Raw genomic sequence first — 26,914 nt, 5'->3', positions numbered from 1 at the left:
ATGCCTGTGGGGATGGATGCAAAGTAAACAGCTGACCCATACTGTGCCGTGCCTCCCATCGCTAGCAGTTAGAAATGAAGAGATGCTGAACCACATCTAAAGCATGTTTCTTTTTCCATCTTCAGATTTCTCAGCAATGAGAAATAATAAAAAAAAAAAAACAATGTGCTGAAACTTAAATTCTTTGCCACAGAACTGTGTTCAGGCTTTGTAAATTTTCCCACTCCTGTAATTCTGTTTCTATAGCCCCCAAGCATCCCTCACCTTTGCCAATACAGAAGGAATTTCCCTTCATCTGGGAAATAGTTCCCCTGTATTCAGGCCCAAACAACAGGAAGACTCTAAGATGGTAAAATCTCCATCGTGTTTGGACAGCCATGGCTGACGGGTGAAGCGCCCAGTGACTGGGAGAAATGCTGCTCCCATTTCAAAGAAAGAGAGAAAGGAAGATCTGGGGAACTACAGAGCAGTAAGCCTCACGTCTGTGCCTGGGAAGATCATGGAGCAGATCCCCAGGAAATGCAGCTGTGGAGTTACACAGAACACTGGAAGCCAAGGAAAAGGTCCACGAAGGAAACACTGACGCTGCCTGATGTAGAGGGGATGCTTTCAAAGCCAACAGTGAGAGCAACAATGCCTGCACACCAGCAGAAGCTGAGTGGAGATTTCTGCGAGTGAAAGGTCTTTGTGCGGAGGTGCAAGGAGATGGGCTGGGCTGCAGCTCCTTGCTGGGAGCTGGCTGCAACGCATGCTAAGTCCAAAGGGAGGACAGAAAATACAACGCTGTGGGCTTGATATTGCACCAGAGAGCAAAGCTGCAGGATTCTGAAGGACACCAATAAAATGGCAAAACCCATGTTTGCAGGACTGAAGCAGAGCCACCAGGTATAGGGCAGCACCAAAGCAGTCAGCATTCTTGTCTCTTCTGAAGTCTGTAAAATGCACTGCTGAATCGTCCAGGCAGTTTTTCTTTCTTTTTCTGTTATCATGAAACCTGTAGATTTCAACAGAATTTGCAGCATTTAATTCTACACACTTTGTCAAAGCATGTCAAACAGACTATGCATGTGGGCCTCTCACTCATTTCCATTGTCTTAGTGGTTTATTACTAAATCTACATTTTTGCCTAATCCAGCAGAAAATCCTCCTCTTGAGCAAAATGAAATTAATGCAAGTACAGTAAGGTAAGCAAATGCACCCTTCAAATTTGAAAGCTTTTATTATATGAGGTGGACGATGACAGTTTCAAGTGAAATCTGCACGTATGCTCCTCGGAACTGCAATGCAATTTTCAACAAAAGGATTTCTGCAAGCAATGCCCATAAGGCTGTCCTGAAAGCAACTGCTTGCACTTCCCTTCGGGCAGCTCAGGAAATAAGGTGGCTCCACCCCACGATTTGCCTGCAGAGCTGCTTTGTTTGCCGGCTCACTGCCCATCCCCCTGCCAGCCCTGCCCTATCTGACAGCTACAAGACAGACAAACTTCACTCCTAAGAATCTGAAAAAAGACACATTCAACAATAAGAAACATTCCTTCAAACAGGATCAGTTACTTTTAGTGCAGTTGTTGGGATGCCACTGATTTAATGCAGTTGACACTGATAAACTGCAAGCATGTGAATGGCAAACACTGTTACAGAACTCAATCTCTAATCTCAATGACACTAAAAGGTCTAGACTTTATTTAATAAAATTATACAAGCAAAAAACCAAATTAAACAAAAAAGCTCTTAATATCTTATGATTTGCTTAAAGTCAAAATTGGGGATCCATCCACGATGCAAAGACCCAAAATAATACCTAACACACTTGAAGGACTTCTATACATACGAGTACCAGGCATTCTGTTCATCAAGGGAGGTACAACGAAGACACCCTACCTCCATCCTCCGCTGCTTAGAATTCAAACACAGCTCATCTGCTTGCAAAGCACACATGCACAGTGAAGTGCCCATTCTAAAGCACCAGGAGGAATCCAGGAACAGATGCACGCTGCAATGCATTCAGGACAGTGAGGAGCATTTTACAGCAGGGCTCAGTGAAAAGTTACTGTACGGAAATCAGAGCTACAAGTCAGAAGGAACAGGGTAACCTCGCTTAATCTGATTATTCCGGGGTTGAGGCAACATATTAATCAAGTGGACAAAACAATTCTATTAATGAAATTCAAAAGGTACAGTACTATAATCAATCTTTTACTATATTGCAAATGATAAAACAAGCATCCAGAAGGGTTATGCTAATTACATGTTCCAAGTCAAATGAACCTGTTCCATGCTTTGTCTTACTGAGACGAATAGAGCATTCCTGCCATTTAATTATATTTCAGATGTCTCTATCAGTGTCTGCAATGATACACTAGCAGACGAAGAACTGGATATAGACTGTTACCTCGTTACACAGGAACCCAACATTCCCCCTAGATGTAACCAGGGGTTATCAATGCATAGATGGCCTTGTGGGTTGTGGCAGCTCCATACAGGGAAAGCTGGGGCCAAGTTGCTGCTGCTGGGCCAGTGGGCACCTCTGCACTAAGCACATCTTCCAAGGGGAAACACCCCTCTGCACAGATACAACAGAACCCCAAATAGTCAATTTCCCAGAAAAAAACCCACAGCATTACTATAGGAGGAAAAAAGAGCAAACAATTTCCCTGAATTGCTTACACACACTCCATACAACAGGGCAGGAGGCAACAGGCAGGTATGTATATGCAGAGCAAACAGAGTGCGAGTGGGAAAGGAAGACAGGGGAACTGTAGGGAACTGGTCCTTCTGTGCACTGCCAGGGGAAGCAAGGATGCTCCCAGCAGGTGCACGAGGGCCGTGCACCGACTGAAGTCACGAGACCTGCTCTGCAATGCAGCAAACACTGCCATGCTGTAACCTGGTCTGCTATTGGAAGCTATGTGATGGCCTAAGCCCATGAAACAGATCAGTCAGACCATCTCTATATTGAATAGAGGTAGCTGTAATTAAATACACACAGCTGGAATCATGACTCAATGCAATTCATTTTTCTCCTAGGGTACCACTTTTATGCTGCCCTGCACAGACAATGTAAAAATATCCCCCAAAAAGCTGAAACACACTGCGGCTTCTTCTGCAGAGGGTCAGACTCGGTCAGCCCTGACCTCACCCTGCGATGCTGGCACAAGGACTCTTCGGACCAAATTAATACAGACCTCCTCTCTTTTCTTCTTCTCTCCCACCTGACTTCCACCATAGTCACACACTGCCGTTTCCTTTCATTTTCCTTTACTTCCACTCACAATGCCCAAATACCTTTAGCTACGCTCCATCACTGCAAATGCCTTGCATGCAAACTGGATTTTATCTGTGGTTTTTGGAGAAGCCATGGCTACACTTGTCCTCATGCTGCTGCAGCTGCCTTGGCTCCTAAGGTACCCTCAAGCCACAGCCTGTGGTGCTGGAGCAATGCCGCCGTCTGCACAGCAAGACATGGACCTGCTTCTGCAACCGGTAGGAAACAACAGCCCCAGAGTAGGAGTGCAAAGCGAAAATAAGTAATACTGTGTGAAAAAGCACAGCAAGTACTAAGAAGTATCTGTATCAAAAACAGGATTTGTAAATGAAAACAACCAGACCCGTATTAGCAGGCATGAATGCGAGAAAATAATCAGAGCCAACAGGTATGCGCTTCAGACTGCAACTCCAAAGCAAAGGAAGCCATAGCCGAAAAACCAATCAGAACGTCATTCCCGATTAAAAAAAAATTAAACAATTTTTCCTTAGCTCTCAATTTTTTTAAACTTAAAAAAAAAAAAAAAAAAAACCAACAATCAAAGTTATGGATATATGTTTCTGAATCCTAAACCAATGCCTTTTCCTTCTGGAAACACATCAGGTTTTTATTCAAAATATTTTCCTGACTTAAGAGCGTAAGAATTCTCATGTTGCATCATGTTATTTCTTTTCAGGAACGGTCCCTTTGTTATAGGTAAGAATAACAACATCCTAAGGAAGTTCTACTAATGAATTCACAGACGATATCAACTCCAAAGGATTTCCTCGGGGATTTACATATTTACCAAAATAACACAACTTCACACCTGAGGTCAACAGGCTGCAATGTGGCCACACGTGCTTTAAGTGAGAAAAAGTCAATTTTCAGAAAGGAGATTTTAAATTGGACGACTGGAAGCAATGCGACTCCTCCGGCTCTGCTCTGCCACACGCCGGTTCAGCCTTCCTGACAGAACCACAAGGGCGTGCAGTGAAAAGCAACCTACCAGCTCCGTGCGGGAGAGAAAGCAAACACTTCGCTGCTGCATACGAACACACAACTGCAATTCTTTCATTATTTAACATCCACGCTTAATTGTGAATTTTTTGAGCAGTAGATCATCAAAACAGTGATCCTTGTTTCCCAATCACATCTCCAACAAGTTGTTAGGCAAAATCCTAAATGCTGAATAAAAGCGTTGGTCTTAAGCTATCGAGCCTACCTCCCCGGCCCTTTGAAGCATCCTCCCTTCAGCAACAGCTTTGGCTTGGAGGTATTACAAGGATTAGACTTAGCCACTTTTGTTGTCCCATGAGGGACGATCTTCCACACGTAATAAAAATCTGCCATACACACTTGTGTCAGCTTGCCTAAAATTAACCTTAATTCAGGTTTACCGAAAAAGGAAATCATACCGCAAGTAAATGAGGCCGAGGGCTTTGGAAGACCTCCTCCCACCCACAGGGCTCGGATCTCTTTATGAAGTCCACACGATCACCACGAGCAGAGGAAATGGCTGCAGGTACGCAGCAGATTCAATAACTCTTCAATATTAGTCAGAAATAGGAAACAATAACCAATATTTATAAAAAGTTGCACCTAAAATATTTCGCTCCGTCTTATGTTAAAGGTACTTAGCAGAAAGGTCAGCGCTCCTGAATTTGCTAGATAAATAAATGTTGGTGAGGTGGATGAATCACTGGAGAATTGGTGCATGGCAGCGAATGAATAACCTGCAAATGCTTCCCAAACCCCATTATTTCCCTTTTTCCAGTAGGCCAAAGATTCATGTCCCTGCATGCCGCCAGTTCATTACGGAGAAATATCATTCCTCTTCTGGCACTCTCTGGGCGGCCTCTCAGCCCCACGAGGACCCTTTAATGTTTAATTCCCCATCATCTGCTCCAGTGAACAGCTTAATCTCTGCTTGTATGATCAATACTGTATCAGTGTAAATTAAAATGACAATTTTAAAGTAATTAAGCCTGTTAATGCTCGATTCAAATGTCATTATTTGCACAAGGGATTGAGGAGAAATTACATCGTGTCCAGGGTGACAGGAAAATGTTTGAGCCTTCTCAATCCTGTTGCCGCTGTGCCACTGGAGGCTTTAGCAAAGCAGATTAACTTCTAGCTCCCACTGCCAGGATACCTATCCAATTTCAAAAGAGGATAACACAATTTGATAAATTTAATTCCAGCTACAAACTCAATTATTGTGATAATGGATGAAAACTGGGAGGAGACACTAAACAAGACCCACATTAAAAATACACTTAACTTCAGAATGAGATAGAACAGTAATTGTTTTATTTGATTTGCTCTATCCCTTTTGAAAACCCTTTAAATAATTGTGATTGTTAGAAGAATAGCCAGCATTTATTAAATAGCATGAGCTTTAAGATCAAAGTGGCTGCAGTTTAAAGGATTTTGGTCACAATGGAAATATTTGCCATCCTTTGCCTGTACAGTTACATTTATTAGACAAGCAAAATTACATCATTACAGTATTGGATCTCATAAATAGATCTATAAAACTCAACTACGCTCAGATGAAATCTCAGCCCGCTCTATGTGCTGGCCTTTCTAGACCCTGCCATGACAACCTGTAGTCATTTATTATTTCAAAGGAAGATTTTAATAAAAGAAAACCTTAAACTTTATGAGACAGCCAAAGCATTCAGTTTGTATTTCCAGTCTGACTAGCTGGAAACACGGCCACGCTATCTTCATTTCAGCTCATCGGCTCGACTCCAGGATACAAAAATACACCACAATTTAGGCAAAACACCGAGGGAATTATCAACATTTGACGTTTTGGAGCATATGGCAAAACTGAAACATTGAATGTCACAGACCTAATCTAATGATAAAAGGCAGTGAAAAAACTTCTGCCAAGGAAGTTGGAGGACTAACAGACCGCTGCCGGCCGAGCAGCTCAGAGCGCAGCACTGGGTGTCACTGCACTCCTGCCACCAGGCATTGTTTTCATAAATCCAGCTCATCCGAGCAGTTGCATTTCCTGAAGTTCCCTGAAATAATTATATTGAATTTTTATGAGCACATATGAAACATTTTTGGCTTGCACTTCTTTGAGTAATAAATGGCATATTTCAAAGTGCCCTGCAGGTCTAATAACTTGTATGAGATCCGAGTAGGCCTGTCCTATTAACTTTTGGTTTAAATTACAGCAGAATTCATCAATCAGTGGTTCTAAAAAGCAGACTGCAGATGGCCACAGACTCAGGAAAAATATATTTCAGGACAATTAAAACCTCCACCATCTCACACGTGCTCTGTCATTAAATCAGTCAAATCACAGAATTTTCTTAGATGAGCTGTCAAAGGAAGAAACCTAAAGAGGTAGCCAAGGACAATGTCAAAACTGTGAAAGAATAAAAAGAAATAAATAAAACCAGTATTCAAAGTTTAACTTCTAAAACATATTAACTTTGGCACAGACAGAACTCTGGAATGGAAAGCAGGGAAAGCTTCCTTTTCTTTCACGTGCCTCAGGCGTGGCGTTCCATTCCCAGATCCTCAAACACAAAGCTGATGGTGCTGCAGAAGTCAAATTCCAGTCCTGACTTCCCTCTATCTTTTTAGTTAATGAGTTTCCTCCTCAAAGAATAGCAACAGATTCCGAACTCAGACACGGGAGACAAAGATGAGATTTTTTTGTTTTGAAAACAGAACCAAATATTGCTATCCTTATAAAAGTGTCAGAACACCAAACATAAAACAGTGCTTTACTCCTTTGCCTGTTTAATGACGAGCACAAGGACTTTGCTACTGTCTGTGTGAACAATAAGCAGCTCTATGTTAACCAAAGAACGCTTTGCTGAACGAAACTGTAAAAAGGAAATGAGACATTCGGGTGGGATTCTCACATTAAGTTGAGGATTACGAGGAAAGCTGTCTCACAGCACAGCAAAATTATCACTGCAGACAACGCTGTACAGCGCGTGCACTAACATCATAAAATGCCTCTCACTCAGACGGGGCGCTGACGATTTAACGCCACATTCCACAACTGACAATTAATTGCACGAATATGCTGTAAAAGTAACACTGTGTGAGAATTCAACAAGACAAAGATGTTTTTCCTCAAGTTTTCCTGCGTTCACAATAAAGGAAAGAGAAAGCTGCCCCCGGGGCAGGCAGTGCTAAGGGCAGGATGCTGCTGCCGTATGGATGCCAGCAGCTGCCCGACCCAAGCCAGCAGAGCGAAGTCATCACCGCTCAGCTGTGAAGAAACAAAAGTGCTTCACGCAAATCAGTGCCTGAATAGCCAACACTTTCCTCTGCATATCATCTAAAACCTGTGTACGCTTAATTACAGCTTTTCTGTTTTGAAATATTAATAGGCCATGTTAATGGACATCAGACCATATGGAGCAACAAATTAACTGTTTTCCTATGTACAGTAATAGCTCCATTTATCATGCATGTTGACCTGTGTTAGCTTAACAAAGCCTGTCAATTATCAGTGATCTTAAGTGCTTTAAGAACAAAGAAAGCATCCGTAAAACTCAGGCAACTGACAAACTCACTCAGAATTATTAAAACGGTTTTACTGTTGGAGGTAGGATAAGTGATCGACGTCTTACATTACAAATTTCATTTGATAAGCTTTTAAGAGAGAACACTCAGTAGATTCCTACTTGCTTACACTTATGAATGTCCTATTTGAAAATCACCTTCTTTTTTACACTATGTTCAGTATCGCATCTTTCTTTATTTCTACCAGGTTTTTACTAAGCTGTGAGAACATACACAAAACCAAAGGATATTCACTAGTTTAGTAATCTGATCTTCAGACCCGCTTCATACACAGCATGCAGTAAGGAGAGCTTCCTCCTCATGAGATTTATCCTAAGCTGGATACACAAAGTGCTATTCAGATCAGATGCCCACCTTGGACAAACAAACCATCCTTTTGGGTCAGGGCCTACACAGACTCAACGTTCTGGGTTCAGCCCCTTTAGCAAACCCAACCAAGGAGCCAAACCAAAACTGCAGTTTATAAGAAGCACCACGTTTTGCCTCATAACTGTCCTATGGCCCTAACAGAAGGTAACTTGATAAATCCTGAGCACGACTGAAAATTGAGCAACTGGAGTGGAAAGGAGTCAAAAGGCTCGCAGGTGTCAACAATTCCAGCAAGAGGAGAGAGCATCCTTGTGGAAAAACACGCTGAATGAAAGGACCACAAATCCAAATTCCAAATCAGCCATTACATCTTTTTCGCTCTGTGTTCACTGCTTCAGTGCCTTCCTATCGACAAGTGCTAACAGGACTTCAAGCTCTTCAGGAGTCTAACAATTTTTTAGTTTGTTCACCAACAGACTTCTTGTAGAATATTTGTACATACAACACAAATACGTGCTATGACACAGCATTCAACCGTATTTGTCTTTCCCCTTGATATATGGTTCAACCACAGTACAGCCTGCTCAAACCTTTACCAACAAATCAGTAGCTACATGTTTGGTTTTTTTACTTTTTTTTCTTAAACTCTTTGAGAAAATCTAGTGACAAGTGATTGAATTGAAGGACATTCTGACCAAAACTGATTTTAACTTAAAAGGACAAACTGACCATAGCTAGGAACACTTGAACTGCTATTGACACCTCTACTTCACTACACTGCGTGCCTGGGATAGCACAAGCTGAGGGCAGTAACAGCAGAGCTGCTATATTCTCATACTACAGCTTCTCTGGAACAATGAATTAGCAGCATCGGGTCTCAGATTTACCTGAATTGTTTAACTTCAAAGCTCTCCTTTTCTCCAATGAAATACGTGATTTTTGAAAAGAGAGATGAATATGGTGCTCTGTCCTTCTCAAGACAAATCCATCACAGCCCTGCTGATCTGACACAGCCCATGGGCACGACTGGCCTGGGTGCACCATGCCAGTGCTGCCTTGAGGTGCTGTCAGATGAGTGCAACCCACAAAGTCAGCAGCTAAACACAGAGAAAGCAGATAAATCCTGCTCCTGGTAGGAACTTATCTACCACAAAAACATACAATTTCACAGCACTTTGGCCAGGGCCACACATCATTCGCCTCTGCTCCTCTCTCAGGGTCAGCAGGGACTGGGCAGCTCCAGTCCCAAGTCAGCCGCAATGCCGCTGCTACAGCTGCAGAGGCACATGCATGCAAAGGGAAACACACGACCCTTCCAACACCAAAGGCTCACAGAAAGCCCAGCACAGCTCAGCAAAGCAGTACTGAAGACTTCCTGCCTCACCCTTACTCTCCCTTGTCTCAGGAGGAAAAGCACACTACGGAGCTCTGGTGCATGACATTCAGTTGCACCGTGCCTAAAAATCCTTGAAAAATACTCATCTCCATAACATGAATTTAAGCCTGCCTTATTCTACACGAATTAAGGAGAGTCAGAAGCTCTGTGCCAGGAACATGGAAAGATACTCAGAAAGCAGGAGGACCACACATGGTTATTTCACTGATGCCACCTCCGCAAGCTACTGCCTGACCCCTGCAGTGCCACAGCCCATAACCCCCAGTGCCTCCAGCACTGCTGCAAGCCCCAGGTGCTCAGCCCAGCACAGGGCAGGCATGGGGCTCCGCCTGCTGCCCAGCCCAGCCCGCGACCACAGCCCTCCACCTGCTTCCAAAGGCAGAATGCCAGGGCGCACAGCTCCTTTGGGGCAATGTGGATCTGAGGCCTGCTTCTAACAGAACTCTAGAAGAATATACTGCTTTACCAGTCTCACACACACACACAAAGCTGTTACAGTATCCCCTACTGAAATTTTAGTTACAATACTATTACAGAAAAAAGAAATCCATCAAAACTTTAAAACTTCACAATTTACCTTACGTCAATATGGAATTTTACGTCAATATGCAATTACCTTACGTCAGTATCCAGTGAACAGAAGAAAATACACACATGCCTTCATGTTTACGTGTTCAAAACGTGGGAGCTGAGCAGCAGCTCTTCTATACGAGCACCACACAAACTCATGCTTTACAAGAACAGCACAAATCCCAGAACCATGATCACCCCCTGCGCCTGGATACAGCTGAGAGCATCCACCACTTGCAGGGAGCCCCTGCACAGCACCCAGACGTGTGAACAAAAGCAGAAATCGGCTGATGAAATGCAGTTACGCAGAGAAGCAGACAATGACTAAAATGCCATCAGCCCTGTGAAGTAATTTATGGAGCTCTGCTTTTTTCCTCTTAATGGATCACATCTCCATGAATTAAACACAAACACAGGAGCCTAACTGTATGCAAACCATCAGGCACATGTAAGGAAATCTGGTAAAGGAAGAACATGATGCAGATGTGCCTGCCCCGAAGTTTGCAGAAGTATGAGCACCAACTCAACGAGCCCCAAAACAGATTGAAGGCCCCACTGTAAGAGCACAATGGCTCAAGTTGTTGTTTTGTTTTTTTTTTTAAAAAACACACTTCATGTTGACTGAGCTTCTTTTTATATTAATGGAAGAAGCTGCTCTCATTCTCACCAAAACTCTTCAATAGCAGTGTGGGCGCTCTGCCATTCCTTACAACATTGAAAAGCAGCTTTGTAAAAGTTGCCAGAGAAGAGTAATACCAATATTTCTGCTCCTGGAGAATGTTTTGCTGTCTAAAAATAAAATGACTGGTTTGTAAAGGAAAACTGCTTTTTTTGAAGAAGTACATCGCAGTACTTCACTGTTTCCACTATGCAGAAATATCTCCGTGCCAATTCATAACACTGCAGCATTAGTGCGTGAGCAGGGTAACACTTAAGGAGCTTGTTACATTACCGTGTGCCTATTTCTGGTTAGATATAAAATGAAGTTAAACCAATGAAGCAAAAATAATCCATTTAATGCTTATGCAGTGCGATGCATTTATATTGGGGTTTCTGTTGTTGTTACAGCGCTTCTCTTCATTCTTATGCTTTAGTGGTTCAATGGCAATTTATCAGCCTGTAGTGGAAAATACCTGGCACCTACTTAAAATGCATGGAGCTAGCAATAAAATTAACCTTGTGGCAATTGTTTTCCCACATGTTTGATAGACCAATGTCAGCTCATCTGTTAGACGGAAATAAAAAAGTCAAGCCTAAATGTACAAAAAATTATGATGAAAGCCTTAAATAAAGGAAGGGTAATGCAAGTTTATTGAGTCAAAAATCAATCAATCAATGAGCGAGTGGATTAGGAGCACCTCATAAGCCCCAAAGAAATAATTTGCCCAAACACTGGGATTTAACAGTAGAGGACCAAATTCCAACACTTTTAGGAAGTAAGTAATGAAAAATCAATTCAAAAGGAAAAACAGATCAAGAACCCTGGATTCTGACACGCCGACACATTTATTGCTGAATACCATTTCTTGGCTGACCCGAAAACTTCGGAAGGTGTTTATTTACTTTCAACACCTTCCAGAGATCAATATTTTTAATTTGGATCCGAGTTATTATTTTTCACATCACAGCATCGGGGAGTGGAGTAAAGTGGCTCATATTTTAGTGCTAAAAAGATCGATATGACAGTTTCACCTTCACTGCAGCCCCCTGCAGCCGCCTGGGTGCACATCATAACATCCCGCCGGGGGGTGCAAGTGCCACGGCGCGGGGAGCAGGTCATCACCCAGCCCCGGAGCCAGACAGCCCGTGATTTAGCTGATCGTGAAGGGCCCGGTGCCCTTAGAAAACCAATCTTGTTTCTCTCACTTTATCAGGCCTGTCTTTTATCCGGCATGCGGGAAGGGGGAGGGGGCAAGAGAGGAGCAGAAACAGCAGGAGGGAAGGAGCAGAGCAAAAGACAATCAGTTTCACAGAGCAGATCACGTCCCTCAACGTCAACGCGTCCATTCGTTTTTACCTTCCTTGAACCAAGGCACATCTGTAATCAATAATTAATTTTCCATAACTTTCCAAACAATGATCTAGCAGCTGAGGAGCAGAGCAGGAGGATCTGTGGCAGTGCCCGCAGGTGCCAGGCTCCGCTGATCATCACCAACAGGGCGAAGGAGGTGGGCAGCAGACCTCGGGCCTGGCTGGAGGCAGAGGGCTGTGCAACCTGCCCAGGGCGATGCAGAGCGGCACTTCCTGCTCCCTTCTGCAGTTGCGACAACACCTTGCCCCAGGCTGAATACAGTTCCCTTTTCAGCTATTACGTGCTGACTTCAAAGTTACTTTTGCCGATCTGAAATCCCCTTTCACAGAGGCATTCACCCTTCTACAAGAGCACAAGAGAGACCCTACGCAAGTACTAACAAAGTGAGATCCTATGCAAGTACTAACAAAGGACCACGGAAAAAAGGCGACCGTTTCTAAACAGCCAGAGGGACACAAGTTGCAGGTCCAGCTGTCCCTAACACAGAGCGGGGAGCAGGGGCCTGCAGCACGTGGACACAGCCCAGCAGCCGCTTTGGGTGTAACTACAGACCAACCACAGCCTGAGAGCAGCTTCGGAAACTAGAACAGAACTGCGCACCTTTGAGCCACCACCCAACAAAGCGTTAGCACCTGTCCCAGGGCGTCACTGGTGATTTCATAAACAAATGATATTTGCCATTTAGCACAGTAATCAGTTCCTTACAAAAGAAAACCCACGTGGAAATAGGTAGATACCAGTGTGGGGAAAGTACCTACAACTGAAAAGCATTTCTTGAGAAATCCCACAGGCTTTTCATAACAGAAGAAAGAGACGAGAAGTGACTCCAGGGATGGGCTGCTCCAAGTAACACGTTGTTTTAGGGGAATAATTAATAGATCACACTTTTTAAGAAATAGCATTCAGGGAGTCCAACGCTTGGAGAAATAATAAATGATAGCCATCCTCCAGAGCTACATTCCAGAATACTAACTGAAAAGTGAATGCAGGACTACTTCTCCAAACTATGTATCGGAGGTAAAGGTCATGCAAAAGGGGCAGCACTATATAATGATGCTAACTGAAAGCCAAGCAGCTCCCAGCTTACTGACAGCAGCACGGAGACTCGATGCGCCCATGGGGACACACGCAGCGATGGGTGCACAGCCCGCCCAGCCCTACGTCCTGCAGGACAACAGCAGAGCCACAGCTGACAGCCAATGGCTCAACACACAAACACACCTGCTGCTGCACCGCAAAGCACCCTGTCCACAATTAAATCCCTGCAACTCCATAAAATGCCACTGTTTGTTGATCTCTGCCAATCACAAGCCAAAGCACCACTGAAGAAAAACTGGCTTTGGATCCAGGTCACGGAAGGAAAGTTTTAACTTGTACATTAATAGAAGGAGATGAGAAAACAAATACTTCAAGACCTGGATGAGACTAATCATAGTATCCCAGTTCTCTGTCTGATTTTTAGGAAAGTCTTGCGGATTACAGAGAACCAGCATGCAACTTGAAACTCCTCACCTGGGAGACAACTAATGATTGAGGACGTGTCTCAGGTCCCCTTCCTTGAAAATGGCCACTGCTCTGGATCAGATTTGAGAGGGACAGCAACTTTGTAATTCAGCACTGCGTTACCTATACCAAGTTGGATTAGAACATCATGATGTCCACTTAGCCGATATTAGGATGTACATTTCACAGGCCCTTAAGGTATTCCTGTCAAAATGAAAACCTCAACATCTACTGCACTGAAGCAGATTAATGGACACCTTACAAGCAATATTGTATTTGTTCACAATGAAGGCCAAAAAAAACCACGCAGACCTCTACAGTGCAGTGGTAATTATAACTGACACTCTCCACGCGATGTTGTCTCCAAATCAACAACCTAGTTCAGGACTTCCTAAGATTTACTGCCTGATCCTATCACACAGGCTGTCTGCACATAAACACACTGCAATTTGAAGATATGTAAACATAACTTCAAACTCTTAGCATGACAACAAAATCCTAAGGATCTGGATTTACTCCAAGCTGAAACATTGTAGAGCCCTGAAATACAGTTTACCATGTAGATACTCGGCGGTTTTTCCTCCACACTCCATTTGCTTTTGTGCAATGACTGAGAATTCTCAGCCACAGATTTCTCGCTGGAAGTCTGAACCTCCTCTGTGCCGACCACGACCATCATTGCTGTGAAGACTGAGGTGCAGCATACCTTCCTCTGCTGGCTTGGGCTCCTCCTACTTCCTAAGAAGTAACCTGAAACTAGGCAGAAATCATTCCAAATGAGGACATCAACCAGCCAGCAGAGGAACCAACACACAGGACATGAGGTCATTGCCTTTTGCAGGTTCAAGCTTGCTGCGACTTCCCAAAACAACAAATAAAACTTTTCCAGACACCCAACAAACAGGACATCCAGGCACAGACACATCACGAGAGGCAACACGCGAAGTTTCTCAGACTCAGAAAAACCTTGATCATTAAAATAAAGATGACACACCTACCCAGGAAGAGTTACTGCCCGGTTCTGACCTAACGGATATCACTGCCATAGAAGATGATTGCTCTGAGTGAGCAACTGTTCACAAAGCTGCTTATAGAAGTGGCTACTTCTGCTTAACACCTCTCGTCTTCGTTTCTCCTTAGTTTGAACAGTTAAAATGCATTTTATTTACTCCATGGGAATAGATAGCTGTATACTGGGTACACCTCGCTTTGCAAACCTCCAGGTGTCTCTTTTCACATAGCCATTTGCTCTCTGAAGTGCAGCTTATTGTGACAGTCCAAACTCTTCATTTCATACATTGTAATTGCTTGGGAACTAAGGCTATAAGCATAATATAATTAGAGTGCATACAACTGCAGAAAGAGAAAAGTATTTACTCAAGCCCTGAAGAAACCTGGACTTCACAATAACCTGGAGTCTACGTGAGACACAAGTCTGGATGACAGCATCTTCAAACCTATTCTCGAGTTTCTGCTGCTGTGCAAAGAAATTCCTTCTTCCTTCACATATATGTACATAATCAAAACGTTTTGCAGAAAACAAACTGGAAAGAGTTAGAGGTGTGAGAACAGAAGGACCACCTGGATCCCACAGCAAGCACAGCCCTACACATGGAGGGTGCTGCTCTACCAGCACCAGCTCTGCTAAAGGCAGCTGACTGGATGAGCGTGACACGAGGACACGGCTTGTGACCGCAATCACAGAGGGAAGGAATCCCAGTTGCATCTCTCTCCTCAGCATCAGAACCAACCCCAGACAGACCACAGCTGCCAGAACTCGTAACCTACGTTTGTATTTCCTCCTGCCACATACACCTCAGGTATCAAACACGCACACAGCAGCCTCTCACTTGCCAGAAGACGAGCAGAGGTACCAGCAGGAAGTGATCCTTGCTCCTCTGCCCAGCAGTGAGCCTAGGACAAATGCACACCTTGGGCACAGGCCTAAACTAAGCGCAGCAGATCTACATCTAATTCAGCAGTTCAGATGAGAGCGCAACGCAAAGGCTGCTCACTGATGCTATGGGAAGCAACTGCAGAGAAGCTGGTATACTGTAAATTCCCTTACTGGTAAAGCAATGCTAACCATAGTTGTCTCCCTTCCCCTCCAGTCTTGGCTTTTATTTTTGTATGACGTTAACATTTCAGTTCTGTATTTGGAGGAAATACTGTTTTTCAATTCTAGAAGTATAATTACAATGCAAGGAATACCCATTGGATACCCAGAATACCATAACACCTTGCAGAAGTTAATCAGTGCCTTGTTTTCCTCACACCTTAAACCCTTCCCCCGCAAACACAAACTACCGATGTATTATCTGTTTGCACGTGCCATATTAACTATGGGATTAGACTGCAGCCTTGGTTGAGAAGTGCCATGTCAAAAGAAGACATTAATACAATCTGATAGCACTCGTATTCGTGCACATGCATCTCAGTGGGGGATTTGGGGGTACTGATACCATTCAATGCCAACATTAAAAACAAAACAAAGTGAAAACACCAGGCACTGCATGCTAGAGATATAAAAGATTCGGATGCAACCGAGGTATTTCTTCTCTTTCACAGGACAGACACATCACCCGAGCAGGATCTAAAGCTGGCACACTTTACTTACTCACTGCTTGCTAGCGACTGGCTTTCACGTTCTTACCTGGCAATCAGCACCAAAGAGACAGGCAGCTTTAAAGGGATCTATCATTAGATTAACTGTTATTTAAAACAAAACTCTACATAAAAGAAGTCATAAGTAAGAGTGATATTTGAACGTAGGATTTATAACCACGGTTACTTTCTCAGCTGAATGAACCAATAGAGAGGTGCTCCATCTGTTTTGGAGGCACTGTTAGCAACGTGAGATATTCCAGGCTCTGGGCTGTTGTGCCCAAGATTGCTAAGCCATTACCATAATTAGCTGAGACAGACATTAATTCCTGTTCCCTCTCACCTCCTGCCGAACTTTTACACGTTGAAATTCACATTTACTTTATCTTCTCCCATTTGTATTTACTATATTTCCCTGTTAGTCATTTGTTTCTGACATTCTCATTCATTACCCATCTCCATATTACATCTTTGTGCTCTAACTCCCCTAACTGCCCCAGTTTAAGTGGTCAAATCTCCACCTATGAAGCTTTAACAGGAATTCTACCCAACCTCCTAGCTGTTCCTGGGCAGCCCCATTTCCCATTTCTCTGCATGTACAGCAGTGCTCTTCTAGCCTGCTCTGTGGAGACGTCAGCAGACAAAGCATACACCTGGTTTTTGCAGGGGTATCTGTACTCAAATATTGCCACAAAAATGTTAAAAACATGCTAAAATGTGAAAAAACGCACAACCAAGAAGAGTCAAGCTGAAAGAACAACAACAAAAAAAGGCCATGTGCTCCATATGCATTTCTGAGTGCCACGTGCAAATCTACTGTCATCAGCAGGGAGAGAATCCTGATCAGGAGTCTCTAGTTTATGAAGGATCTGTGGACAACCTGGGAGTAATGCCTGTCAGCTCCAGAACCAGCATTCAGGGCGATGCTGGTTCATTCACAAAACAGAACACGTAGTTTTTTCCTTTAAGCAATCCTCCGTTTAATGGTGGGAGAGCAGAAAGAATAAAATGAAGCCAACCCCAAACTGCTTTTTAGTTCAGCAGTGCATAAACAAGAAAGGAACTGCTAACAATAGATCTCTTCCCAGCTCACACCGCCACCACTCACCTTTGGAAATCTGGTATTCGACAGTTTGAAAAATTTACCATTCATTTATTTGTCAATTACTCAGGACCAAATTACTGCCCTATGTTCAGGTAAGGAGAACTGAAACAACAGAGACACTCCTGATGCAGGGAGCCACTCAGGACAGCAGGATCTGAAACCGTCCGGCCAGAAGCAGCCACAGATCTCAGCCAAACTTCATGAGGAAAAACCAACTGCTTTTGTCAAAGTGAACAGAATCCACGTTTCCATCTTTTTCTCTTTTGTTTTATGATTTGGGTGTTGGACAAATCAACCAGAAAATATTCCGTGTGACGTTTCATTGCTTAACGCTTCACCGGTGCAGTAAAACAAGACAACTGCTGGAATTACAGGAAAATATATTTGTAATTTCTTCCTCATTTAGCCATTTTTGAAGCTTGTGTATAGAAAAGTCATTAGTGTATGTCCTCTATCGATGTTCCAAGCCTTTCAAGGAATAAGTGATGTTTTTTCTATACTCCTCCATGCGGCCAGTTAAATTAGACACATTATTTCTGCGCTGTTAGAGAACACTGATCAATAGACACTTGGAAAGCCCTCTAAAACTAAGTGGAAACACTTCCTCAGTGTCAAAGGGTTCTGCTTTGGGTTTGTACATCGCAAACATTGTTAAGTTTAACAGAGTAGCAAGCGTAAGTCTGAGGCGTTTTAATAATAGCATCAGCAGCACGGGAAGTGTTCCCTCGCAGAGCCGTACGGCACTCGCTGTGTGTTTGCCACCATCAGTGCCGCAGCCCGCGGGCGCCGGGTGGCTGTGAGCTGCCCCTGGAGCATCACTGCCACCTGCACCAACTGCCACCTGCAGCGCCTGTGGGTTCAGCCCAGCTCAACTCCAAGAGCCGTGCATTTCATTCACCTCGTCTTTACCCCTGGAAGATGGGCTGCTTTCTGCCTTTTCACATCGGCAGCAATAATTTAAGACGATGGCAGTAAAATGCAATAAGGAGCTTTTTCTCCTACCCGCTTGTTTTTAATCGCAAAACCTAAGGCGCGTTTCCAAGCGTTTCTGAAGTGTGAAACTGGGAAGCTTTGCATTGAAACCAAATCGCCGCAGGAAGGGAGTGGGCAGGCACACAGACCGCTTTCTTTTCAGCGATGAGTACGGCATTATAAGGCTATTCCAAACATTAATAAACCCATTAGTTTATATCAGTAGATAGCATTCATAGTATTTTTCTCGAGAGTCACGCTGATCTTATTTAAGAATTAAGTCAACGGCTCAAGCAAACGCATTAGCGAGTTCCTTAAACAGCATTTTATAATTCCTTGTGTCATTGTTTTCGCATTTTCCGACCTCGCCTCCTTTCCTGCCACTCGGGGCCGCTCCCAGCCCAGCACCCGCCCCGCACAGACGCCGCTCGCCCTCCTCGGCAGCGCCGGACCGCAACGGTGGCCGCACTGCCGTCCGTGCCCGCCGCGCACACGGCAACGCGCCCTCGTGCCGAGCCCGTTAACGCTCCGTTCATCCGGCAACGGCGACAAACCTAACGACCGCGTCCCCGAAGGAACGCTCTGCAGGACTCGGCCAGCTCACAGTAAGGCAGGTCCTGCGCTCTCGCCGCCGCCCGAAGCGCGGCACTTCGCCGCGGCTCTGCCCGGCCCCGCCCGCAGCCCCGGCGCCCACGGACGGGCGGATGGCGGCGGGTACGGCCGGAGCTCCGCCCGCCCCCACGGAGCTCTCGGCCGCCGCCGGCCCCCGGCTCGGCCGCAACTCTGCCCGCCCCGCGGCGGCCTCGGCTGGAGCGGAGCTGCTCAGAGCCGGGCGCGGAGCTCCCCGGCACGGCCGCCGCGTCCACAGGAACGGAAAACGCTCAGCACTACCAGGACATCCCCAGCAGCCGCGCTTGCCTCACAAGTCCTCGCCGTTCGCATTCAACAAAACGGTGCGTCAGACGACTATATTCACTCGTGGAGACGCTAGATTGAAGAGAATAAATCCCGCACAATACGAAGTACAACAAAAGGAAAGAAACGGACACAAACAGAACTGCAAACAGCGGGCAGCAACACCACGCTGCACCTCAGCAGTAGCTCCGAGCTGCCAACAGCACAGGCAGCTACTGAAAGACACTGAAAGGAATGCAGGTGCAGAGATGAACTATTTTTCGTGTATGCCCTATGCCAATCAACAGCCCCTTCTGTAACTGCTCACACAAATGACTCCGAGAAAACACAACAGGTAAACGTGCAGCAAGGCAGAGACAAACCAACACAGCACTCCCACACCAAGCAGAGCCGCTCTGCCGGCTCCCTGCCGACCCTGAATAGCTGCACAGAACCGCAGGAGCAGAGTGCATCGCAGGGCTCCTTCAGAGCACGAGGGCAGTAAGGGGCCACAGAAAGTCTGACCACGGCTTTTTAGATCCCACATCGCCCATGCTGTTCCCCTTGCACAGCCCCCAAACACTCCTGCTTCCCTGCAGGACAGTGAGGACGAGCACTGCTGATGCAGGACAGGAATTCCCATCCCACCCTGCCACAGCCTGCATGCCCAAACAAAACTGGCAGGAGCAAGCCATGGCAGAGCACTGCTGGGTGATGGAGGTCCCTCCACCCCGGCAGGGCCTAGGCCCCAGTGGACTGCAGCACACAGCCACTCGGTGCTACACAGGCACTCCTGAGGAGCTTCAGCTTCCACTGAGCCCCGCAGAGTCGGGCACAGGGCCGGGCGCTGTGCCCACAGCTGCTCCATGCTGGTAGCCCCCCGCAGAACCAGACAGAAGCAGCAGCAGCAGCAAGCACAGCCTGGCAGCACAAGCCAAAGAACTGCAGCACGTCCTGCCTGCGTGGCAGACACTGTTCTTAAAAATCAGTTTCTTTATTCCCTCCTTCTCAACTGCAGTCCGTAGTTTTTCAATTATTGTTTTATTAATTCCTCAAAGATAATCAATTTCCCCTCGTGCTCAGATACTGCAGCCCGTAAGTATTGCAACATTTTTTTAGATGTATGGATTTCTACACTAAGTGTGTCATTTGAAGACAATTGCAGTCCCACATTCTTTAAAACACATACAGGCTGCTGCACGACTGCCGTACCAATACCAAGCATAAAATCCTCAGGACACAGAAAATGGAATTCCATGTAAACTACGCAGTCACAGCTAAATAACAGCACGAATGGTTCTGCATATAAAACGCTACCACGTAACCTGCTTTCTCAGCACCAGCACGTGTGCAAACAGCAGACATTGACCCAAGGTGGCATCATTCAGCTTCTTACAGCTTAGCTGCAAGAAAATAAAGCGATTTTAAAAGCGCAGGAGAAACATCACGCAAGGAGGGAAGCAATGGCACGGAGGAGCGCTGCCGGCCCCACCGCCCTCGGGAAAAGGAGAAGAAAAAAAAAAAAAAAAAAAAAAGCTAATGAAACGGTGCAAGTTTGCGATGCGGGGTTAGAAACCTCCCAGCGCCGCACTTAACCACCGGCCCTCACAAAGCCGGCAGGCCGCAGCGCCCCGCGGCACAGCGGGAACTGAGCGCTCCCACATCGCCCCCGCGCGGCCGCGCCGGACACTGCAGCACTCCGCGCCCCGCCGGCCTACGGCTGCATTCTGCATCTCACTTCTACCGCGCACGGCTCACCGGCAGGCAGCTCCGTGCACACAGCTTAAGCAGCTGCACAGCCGCCCGCCCGGCTCCTCCCGCAGCACCACCTCCCCTTACAGCCCCACTCCCGTGCCTCTCCCTCCACGCACGGCAACTACGCCTGTCGCTGTGCTGCTGTCCTCCCACTCACCGCACTGTGGAAGCGCTGCCAGACAAGCAGTATCCTGCTGAAATAGTCAAACCTTGTAAAAGCAAATAAGCCCAGGCCTTCTGAAGAACCAGATGGCAAGCTCCGGTGCTATGAAAGTTGCACTAGGCTCCCCTTAAAGCACTGAGATGAGCGAGGAGCACAGCTGAGTGCCACAAACCATGAGGCTGCGGCTGCACAGCACAGGACATGCGAGGAGATCACAGTGCTATTGGTTAAGACTAGGAATGAACTCCCACTTCTTTAGCCTGGCATACTTTTCCAGAAATATCACTATGAAAGGCAAACTCAAAAATCAAGTTAAATTCAAAGGAATGGAGAAAAGAAAAGGAAATGAGAAGAGGCTCACGTAAGCAACAGGAATATTCAAACTGTGACTGCAATCAAAGGTAACCATTGGCTGAAAGCATTCTCTAAAACCCCCTGTTTGGCAGAAGTGCCACAGAACAGCACCGCAGCGCCAGGACTCCCCACTCTCCCCACAGCCCTGAAAGCTGCATTCTTCTCGACAGACACTGCAGGGGACCCGGTGTGCTCGATGCGTGTTCACAACGTGCTCTCAAGGCAAAGCGCTGTACTTCAAACGCTGCCTCTTAAAAACTCAGCCTGCCCAAAGCTCCCTCAACAGCAAGGCACGAGTTAACAAAGCAAACCAGACCTCCAGCACCACCTCCTGGAGAAAATCTGCATTTCTGCAAACGCAAAGTTCCTCTAAAATTGTTAATGGAAAAACGGTCTGAGAACTAATGAGGCATGTGAATTCCCCCTATATTCGATTCAATTATGTCTCTCTTCCTAAATCATCTTTTTTTATTTAACAAAACTCTAAACTGCCACATCTAATAAGCTCAGAAGAATCAGCGTACCCTATTCATTTCTGGGAACAGGCCGATATTTTCTAAGACCCATTAATAACTATGACAGGATTTATGTACCAGATAAATTCAATTCAATTTCCTTTTTCAATTAATGGCCAATTATTCGAACTCAGCTCAACCAAAAATATTACTCAAGTATCATTAATCTAACAAAAATTAACTTTACTATTCTCTTGGTAATGAGGTGACACTATTCTTTTAGTAATGAGGTGATATAATTTTAAGATAAAATTATGCATTTTAATAAAATGTTGTCTGCCTTAATTTTCAGAACCACTGCTTGCCAGTAGAGCTGAGTTGCACTAAATCAGGTTACTACCATTATGGTGGAGGATTTCAGCAGAGCTCCCTCTTTAGACGCTACCTGAGGACAAACAATGCTTCATTTTGGCCGAAGTTAGAAGTTATTTTATATTAGAAAAAACGATTAGTACATGGAGTCAAGTACAACCAGACAAAAATATTCACAGCCATATTCTGGGCGTTATGTGTAAATAGGCATGTACAAACTTACATAGGCCAAGAGAAAGCGTCCATTTTTTTTTAATAAGACTATAAAGTACCAGGGCCTGAAATGAAAGGTTTACAAGAAGCTGCAAACTGCACTATCAAGTTGTTTGGGGACCTGAACGTCTCTGGCTGATATACGAGGCAGTTTTGTCTGTGCTGGTTTGCGTTCAGACTTCAGTCACAGCAGGAATGCCACCAGGGCTGCCTACATGGTTAATTGGGAGCTTCTCGGAAACGATCCTTACCCGCGCAGAAGCTGTCACCCATATCTCATTCATAACTGTTGGGAGCTCTTAGCTCTGCCTCTGTCATGTTCCCAGTGCCGAGATGCATTAGCTCTAATGCAGCAGCTTTCTGCCAGATCAATCTTCAGGTCACATTACAGTTTTATAAAACCACACACTTGCTGAAGCACGGTGTGACAGACTGGTTTGCACACACGTGCTGCCCGCTCTCTACAGCCAGGTCTGCTCAGCATGGCCCTGAAGCTCAGGTGCAGCCCCCCGCCAGCATCACCCCTGCACGTCCCTGGGTGCTTTTTCTGTTTTGGTGCGCACTAAGCAATTTTTGAGAAGAAAGTCCCAGCAGCTTCAATCCATCACCATGGGAAACCCAACCCAACCAAGCAGCCCTGCTCTCCCCATCATGACACCCCCCACCCCCAGCCTGTTTTACACTGGACTCAGTGTACAGGACCGCAGATGACAAATGCCTGCCACCAGGTTCTTTCTGCATCTGGAACAAACCTTTCGGATCCCTACTACACACTAAGTTATTAGTCTCTAAAATCAAATCACTCTGCAAGAGACACTTGGATATCACAGTCTATTGTTTACGTCACAGAACTCCTGTAAAAAACACACACACCCTGCTTCCCCTCACTGCAACAGAGGCTGTTTGTCGAAGGAATAGACCGTGGAAAAACATTTTCTCACTGTCAGTCCCAGTGCAGCCAAGCTATGCAACTGTGAGCAGCAAAACCAGATGGAGCTTTGCAGGAGCCAAGCCAAGGAAAGCCTCACAGAAGAAACACTGCCAAAACTGCTAGAAAAAGGAATACTAGAGCCACAGGGTAAAGGCTAGCCAAACTGCAGCAACTTGGGCTTCTCCCCTTCTAAAGAAAACAGCATCATACAACAATGTATGCAATGAGTGTTTATATTTCAGAGAGAGAGGTAATAATATAATTACAAAGCTAGTGTATGCTGCCAATTCCATGCCGAAGAAGGGATGGAAAATAGCCCACAGAAGTTAAGGACTTTTGCAATCAAAGAGAACTAATGAGGAAGCAGGGACATGCAAAACACAGTGAGCCAAGTCACATGGGTAAGACTGAAACTTTACCCTAAATGGACACAGCACAACGGTGAAATCCCCATTCATAGAGTCATCCAGACCATACATTCCACACACAAAACTGCAGGCAGCTCACACACTGCGTTTCAGTGTGTGAAAATCATCTCTATGAATTTCTGATTTAGATCACATGTTCTGATCTATGCATGAAACTGTGAACATGAAGTGCCACAAGACGACTAATTGAAGCCTAAAGGTTACGAGGGTCAGCACCAAGGTGCATCCCCATCCTTTCTTCTATAGGCTTCCTGGCTTTGACTCCAAGCCATCGCTACTGGAAAACCAGTAAGGAAAGCATAAAATACTGCTCTACCATGAAGTATTATTATACAATACAAACAAATCCTCTCTCATTCCCTCTTCTCTTCCTTCTTCCACATTGAACTGATTCAATTCTAAAAGGTTTTTTTAAGATTACAAAGAATGATTTAGAAAAAATAAGCCAGAAATATCTTCCTAGGGGTTCACCTTTATCATTTCAATATGCTTTTGAAAATTTCTGCTTAAGAACTAGAATTCAAAACACTCATACTGCTTCACTATGTCTGTAAAGAGGCAAAAAATCACCAAATAAATTATACACCAGCTCTACTAGTTACACTTGCAAGAACTGCTTTCCTACTTGAGCTATAGCACACAAGAGCTGGCCCAGCTGCCTTCCAGAGCAGCTCCCTTCCAGGCAGGGCGCCCCACTCCCCACTGCAGACATCGTACCACCATGCAACTGCTCATTACTTCCCAGTACTTCAGATATTTGTAGGTTATCAGCCGTGATTCTACATTTACTACTGTGCAAATAAGAGATGATCCTCAATCTGAAAAGATCTGAGGGCTCCTATGAGAAATACTCTTCCCCCGTGATCTTCTCCATTTGAGACTGACTGAACCACTTCCCTCAGCACTGCTGTACTGACAGGTGTAGCATTATCAACAAACAGCATGCATTGCTCCACAAGTTCTGTTTTGTATCTTTACCAGATTTAGTAATCAGTTCAACTGACAGAGATTCCATCAAATAGACTAACCAAGCAAATTTGTTTGTTATTTTCATTACAAATAATGGTAGTCTTTATTTTTTCCTCCTTAATTGGCAATTTTTGACCAAGTTTTTTTTTCCAGTAAGGGCTAGATGCAGTCAATACACCATGAGAGGAAAAAGATACGCAAGGGAACGCTTGTGACCGGAAAGGGGGAGTTACAGAAGTGGATGGGAAATCCCACAAAGAAGCACAGCGTCTGGAAAAAGCTGCCAGTATGTGAAAAAAAGAAACAGCATTATTTCTTAAATTCAGAGCTTAGTAAAATGCAGAGCTCCTCATAGAACCAGCAGCACATGCGCTGTCCAGACTGCTGTCAAACACTTTAAGAAACTTTTTATCCACCACAGAGGCATCAAAACAAGCACACCTCCAGTGATGTACAGTAACTTCAATACCATGAAGAACCATGACCGTCTTTTAAGAGAAAGCTATAGGTGCTTCACTACAGGGCGCAATGATCCTCTGTACAGTGCTTCCCTCGTTCAGGATACTGATGATCATCCCCTTCCTCACAACCCCAGGACAGCTGAGGCTGGAAGGAACCCCAGAAGGCCAGGGGGCCCAACCCCCACGATGAGCGACCGCGGTTTCACAGGGCTTTGCCGGCACAGCTCTGAGCCCTGAGCAACCACAGTGCAATTCTGCGCTATTGCTCTGCACCCACCAGGGCTTCCTGCACAAAGTCTTAATGCTCCTGACACATCTGTCCCTCTAAGATTCAGTAAAGCCAGTAGTGCTGGTTTTCCTCCTCTCTGATAAAGAACAGAAAAAAAATCTCAACATTCCTCCTCCAGTTTCAGCTTCCCTGGGCTCTCAGCCACAGTCACTCAAAAATGAATAAATACAAAACTTCCCAGGCCCTATTCACCTAAGCCACATGCGGCTGTGCTGGGATTTGTATGCATATGGGGGACACTGGCTCGACCGAGCTCTGTGCCCATGCTGCTGCTTTTGTCCCCTACCCTTCTGTCACTTGCTTTGGCTCCGGATGTGGAAGCTGAGCCCCTGCAAACATTGGCTGAAAACGTTCAGGGGAAAAGGAAGCTGCTGTCCTGGACAGAAGGAAGACAGAGGACTGAAGGACTACTAAACCACTAAAGGACTGTTCATTCTTGTACAGTCTAGCAGTAATTACCTACATAGAACAGTAGGTCTACCCACATGCTGGACAGTCCTGGCAATGACCTTACGATCGCCTGCTCTTTATAAAAGAAGTGACAAACATCATTCATGTACCAGTGGAAACTCATGCTACAATTCTCACAAACCTCCACCCAGGACAGTCTGCCAACAAGCACTAAGGATTCTTAACAGAAATTTTGACTGCTGGCAGCCCCACTGCCCAGCTGGTCAGACCTGGCACCACTCCAGGCTGTCAGATGGTCAAACAGCTTCTTAAAGAGAAAGTAATTCTCATTTAACAAGAACATTGTTAGAGAAAAAAACAATCACTTTAAATGAAAGGCTTTGGAAATTCTAGTATTTGACTTTTCAGTGGATGCACTTCTGTGAAACCAGCATTTGTATATTTTACAAACGAATGCCTTAGCACAGAACAACTTCGTAAAGATGTAATCCTCATCACATTAGAAACAGCTCACATACACACACCAACCAGAAGAACCCGAACAGTTTAACAGAAATTAACCACCTGTTGAACTTATTTAATAAAGAAATTTACCGTAAAATGCTCCTGTGATTTATAGTTCTCATCCAGGTAAACTCGAGCCCTGTTGTAGTCTTTCATCGCATCACTTGATAATAACTCTCTAAAAGATAAAGAAAAGATGGAAAATGAGGGGACATGCAAACATTCCACATTAACTCAGCATCATTTTCTGCACCGAAATGTCATCATTAACCAGAAGAGGACCACGAAGATGATCAGAGGGCTGCAGCACTTCCCTACAAGGCCGGGCTGACACAGCTGGGATTCTTCAGTCTGCAGAAGAGAAAGCAGCAGGGAGACCTTCTAGCAGCCTTCCAGTGCCCAAAGGGACTTCTTA

At 45.1% G+C, this 26,914-nt stretch overlaps 1 protein-coding gene across 1 annotated transcript in view; it reads right to left on the bottom strand.

Annotated features, from left to right (window-relative positions):
• INPP5A (inositol polyphosphate-5-phosphatase A) overlaps positions 1-26,914 on the bottom strand; it is a gene marked incomplete at its 5' end in the record, with an annotated part of 209,170 nt that overhangs the window by 118,327 nt on the left and 63,929 nt on the right. The window contains one exon of the mRNA XM_042863573.1: positions 26,590-26,677. Coding sequence (XP_042719507.1) covers positions 26,590-26,677 — 88 coding nt within the window. The remainder of the gene's footprint in view (positions 1-26,589; positions 26,678-26,914) is intronic.

The sequence above is a fragment of the Lagopus leucura genome, unplaced genomic scaffold (assembly GCF_019238085.1).
Source record: "Lagopus leucura isolate 7727_CA_CO unplaced genomic scaffold, USGS_WTPT01 Super-Scaffold_741, whole genome shotgun sequence".
NCBI classification, from domain to species: Eukaryota; Metazoa; Chordata; class Aves; order Galliformes; family Phasianidae; genus Lagopus; species Lagopus leucura.
This window is presented reverse-complemented; position numbering and strand designations above follow the sequence as displayed.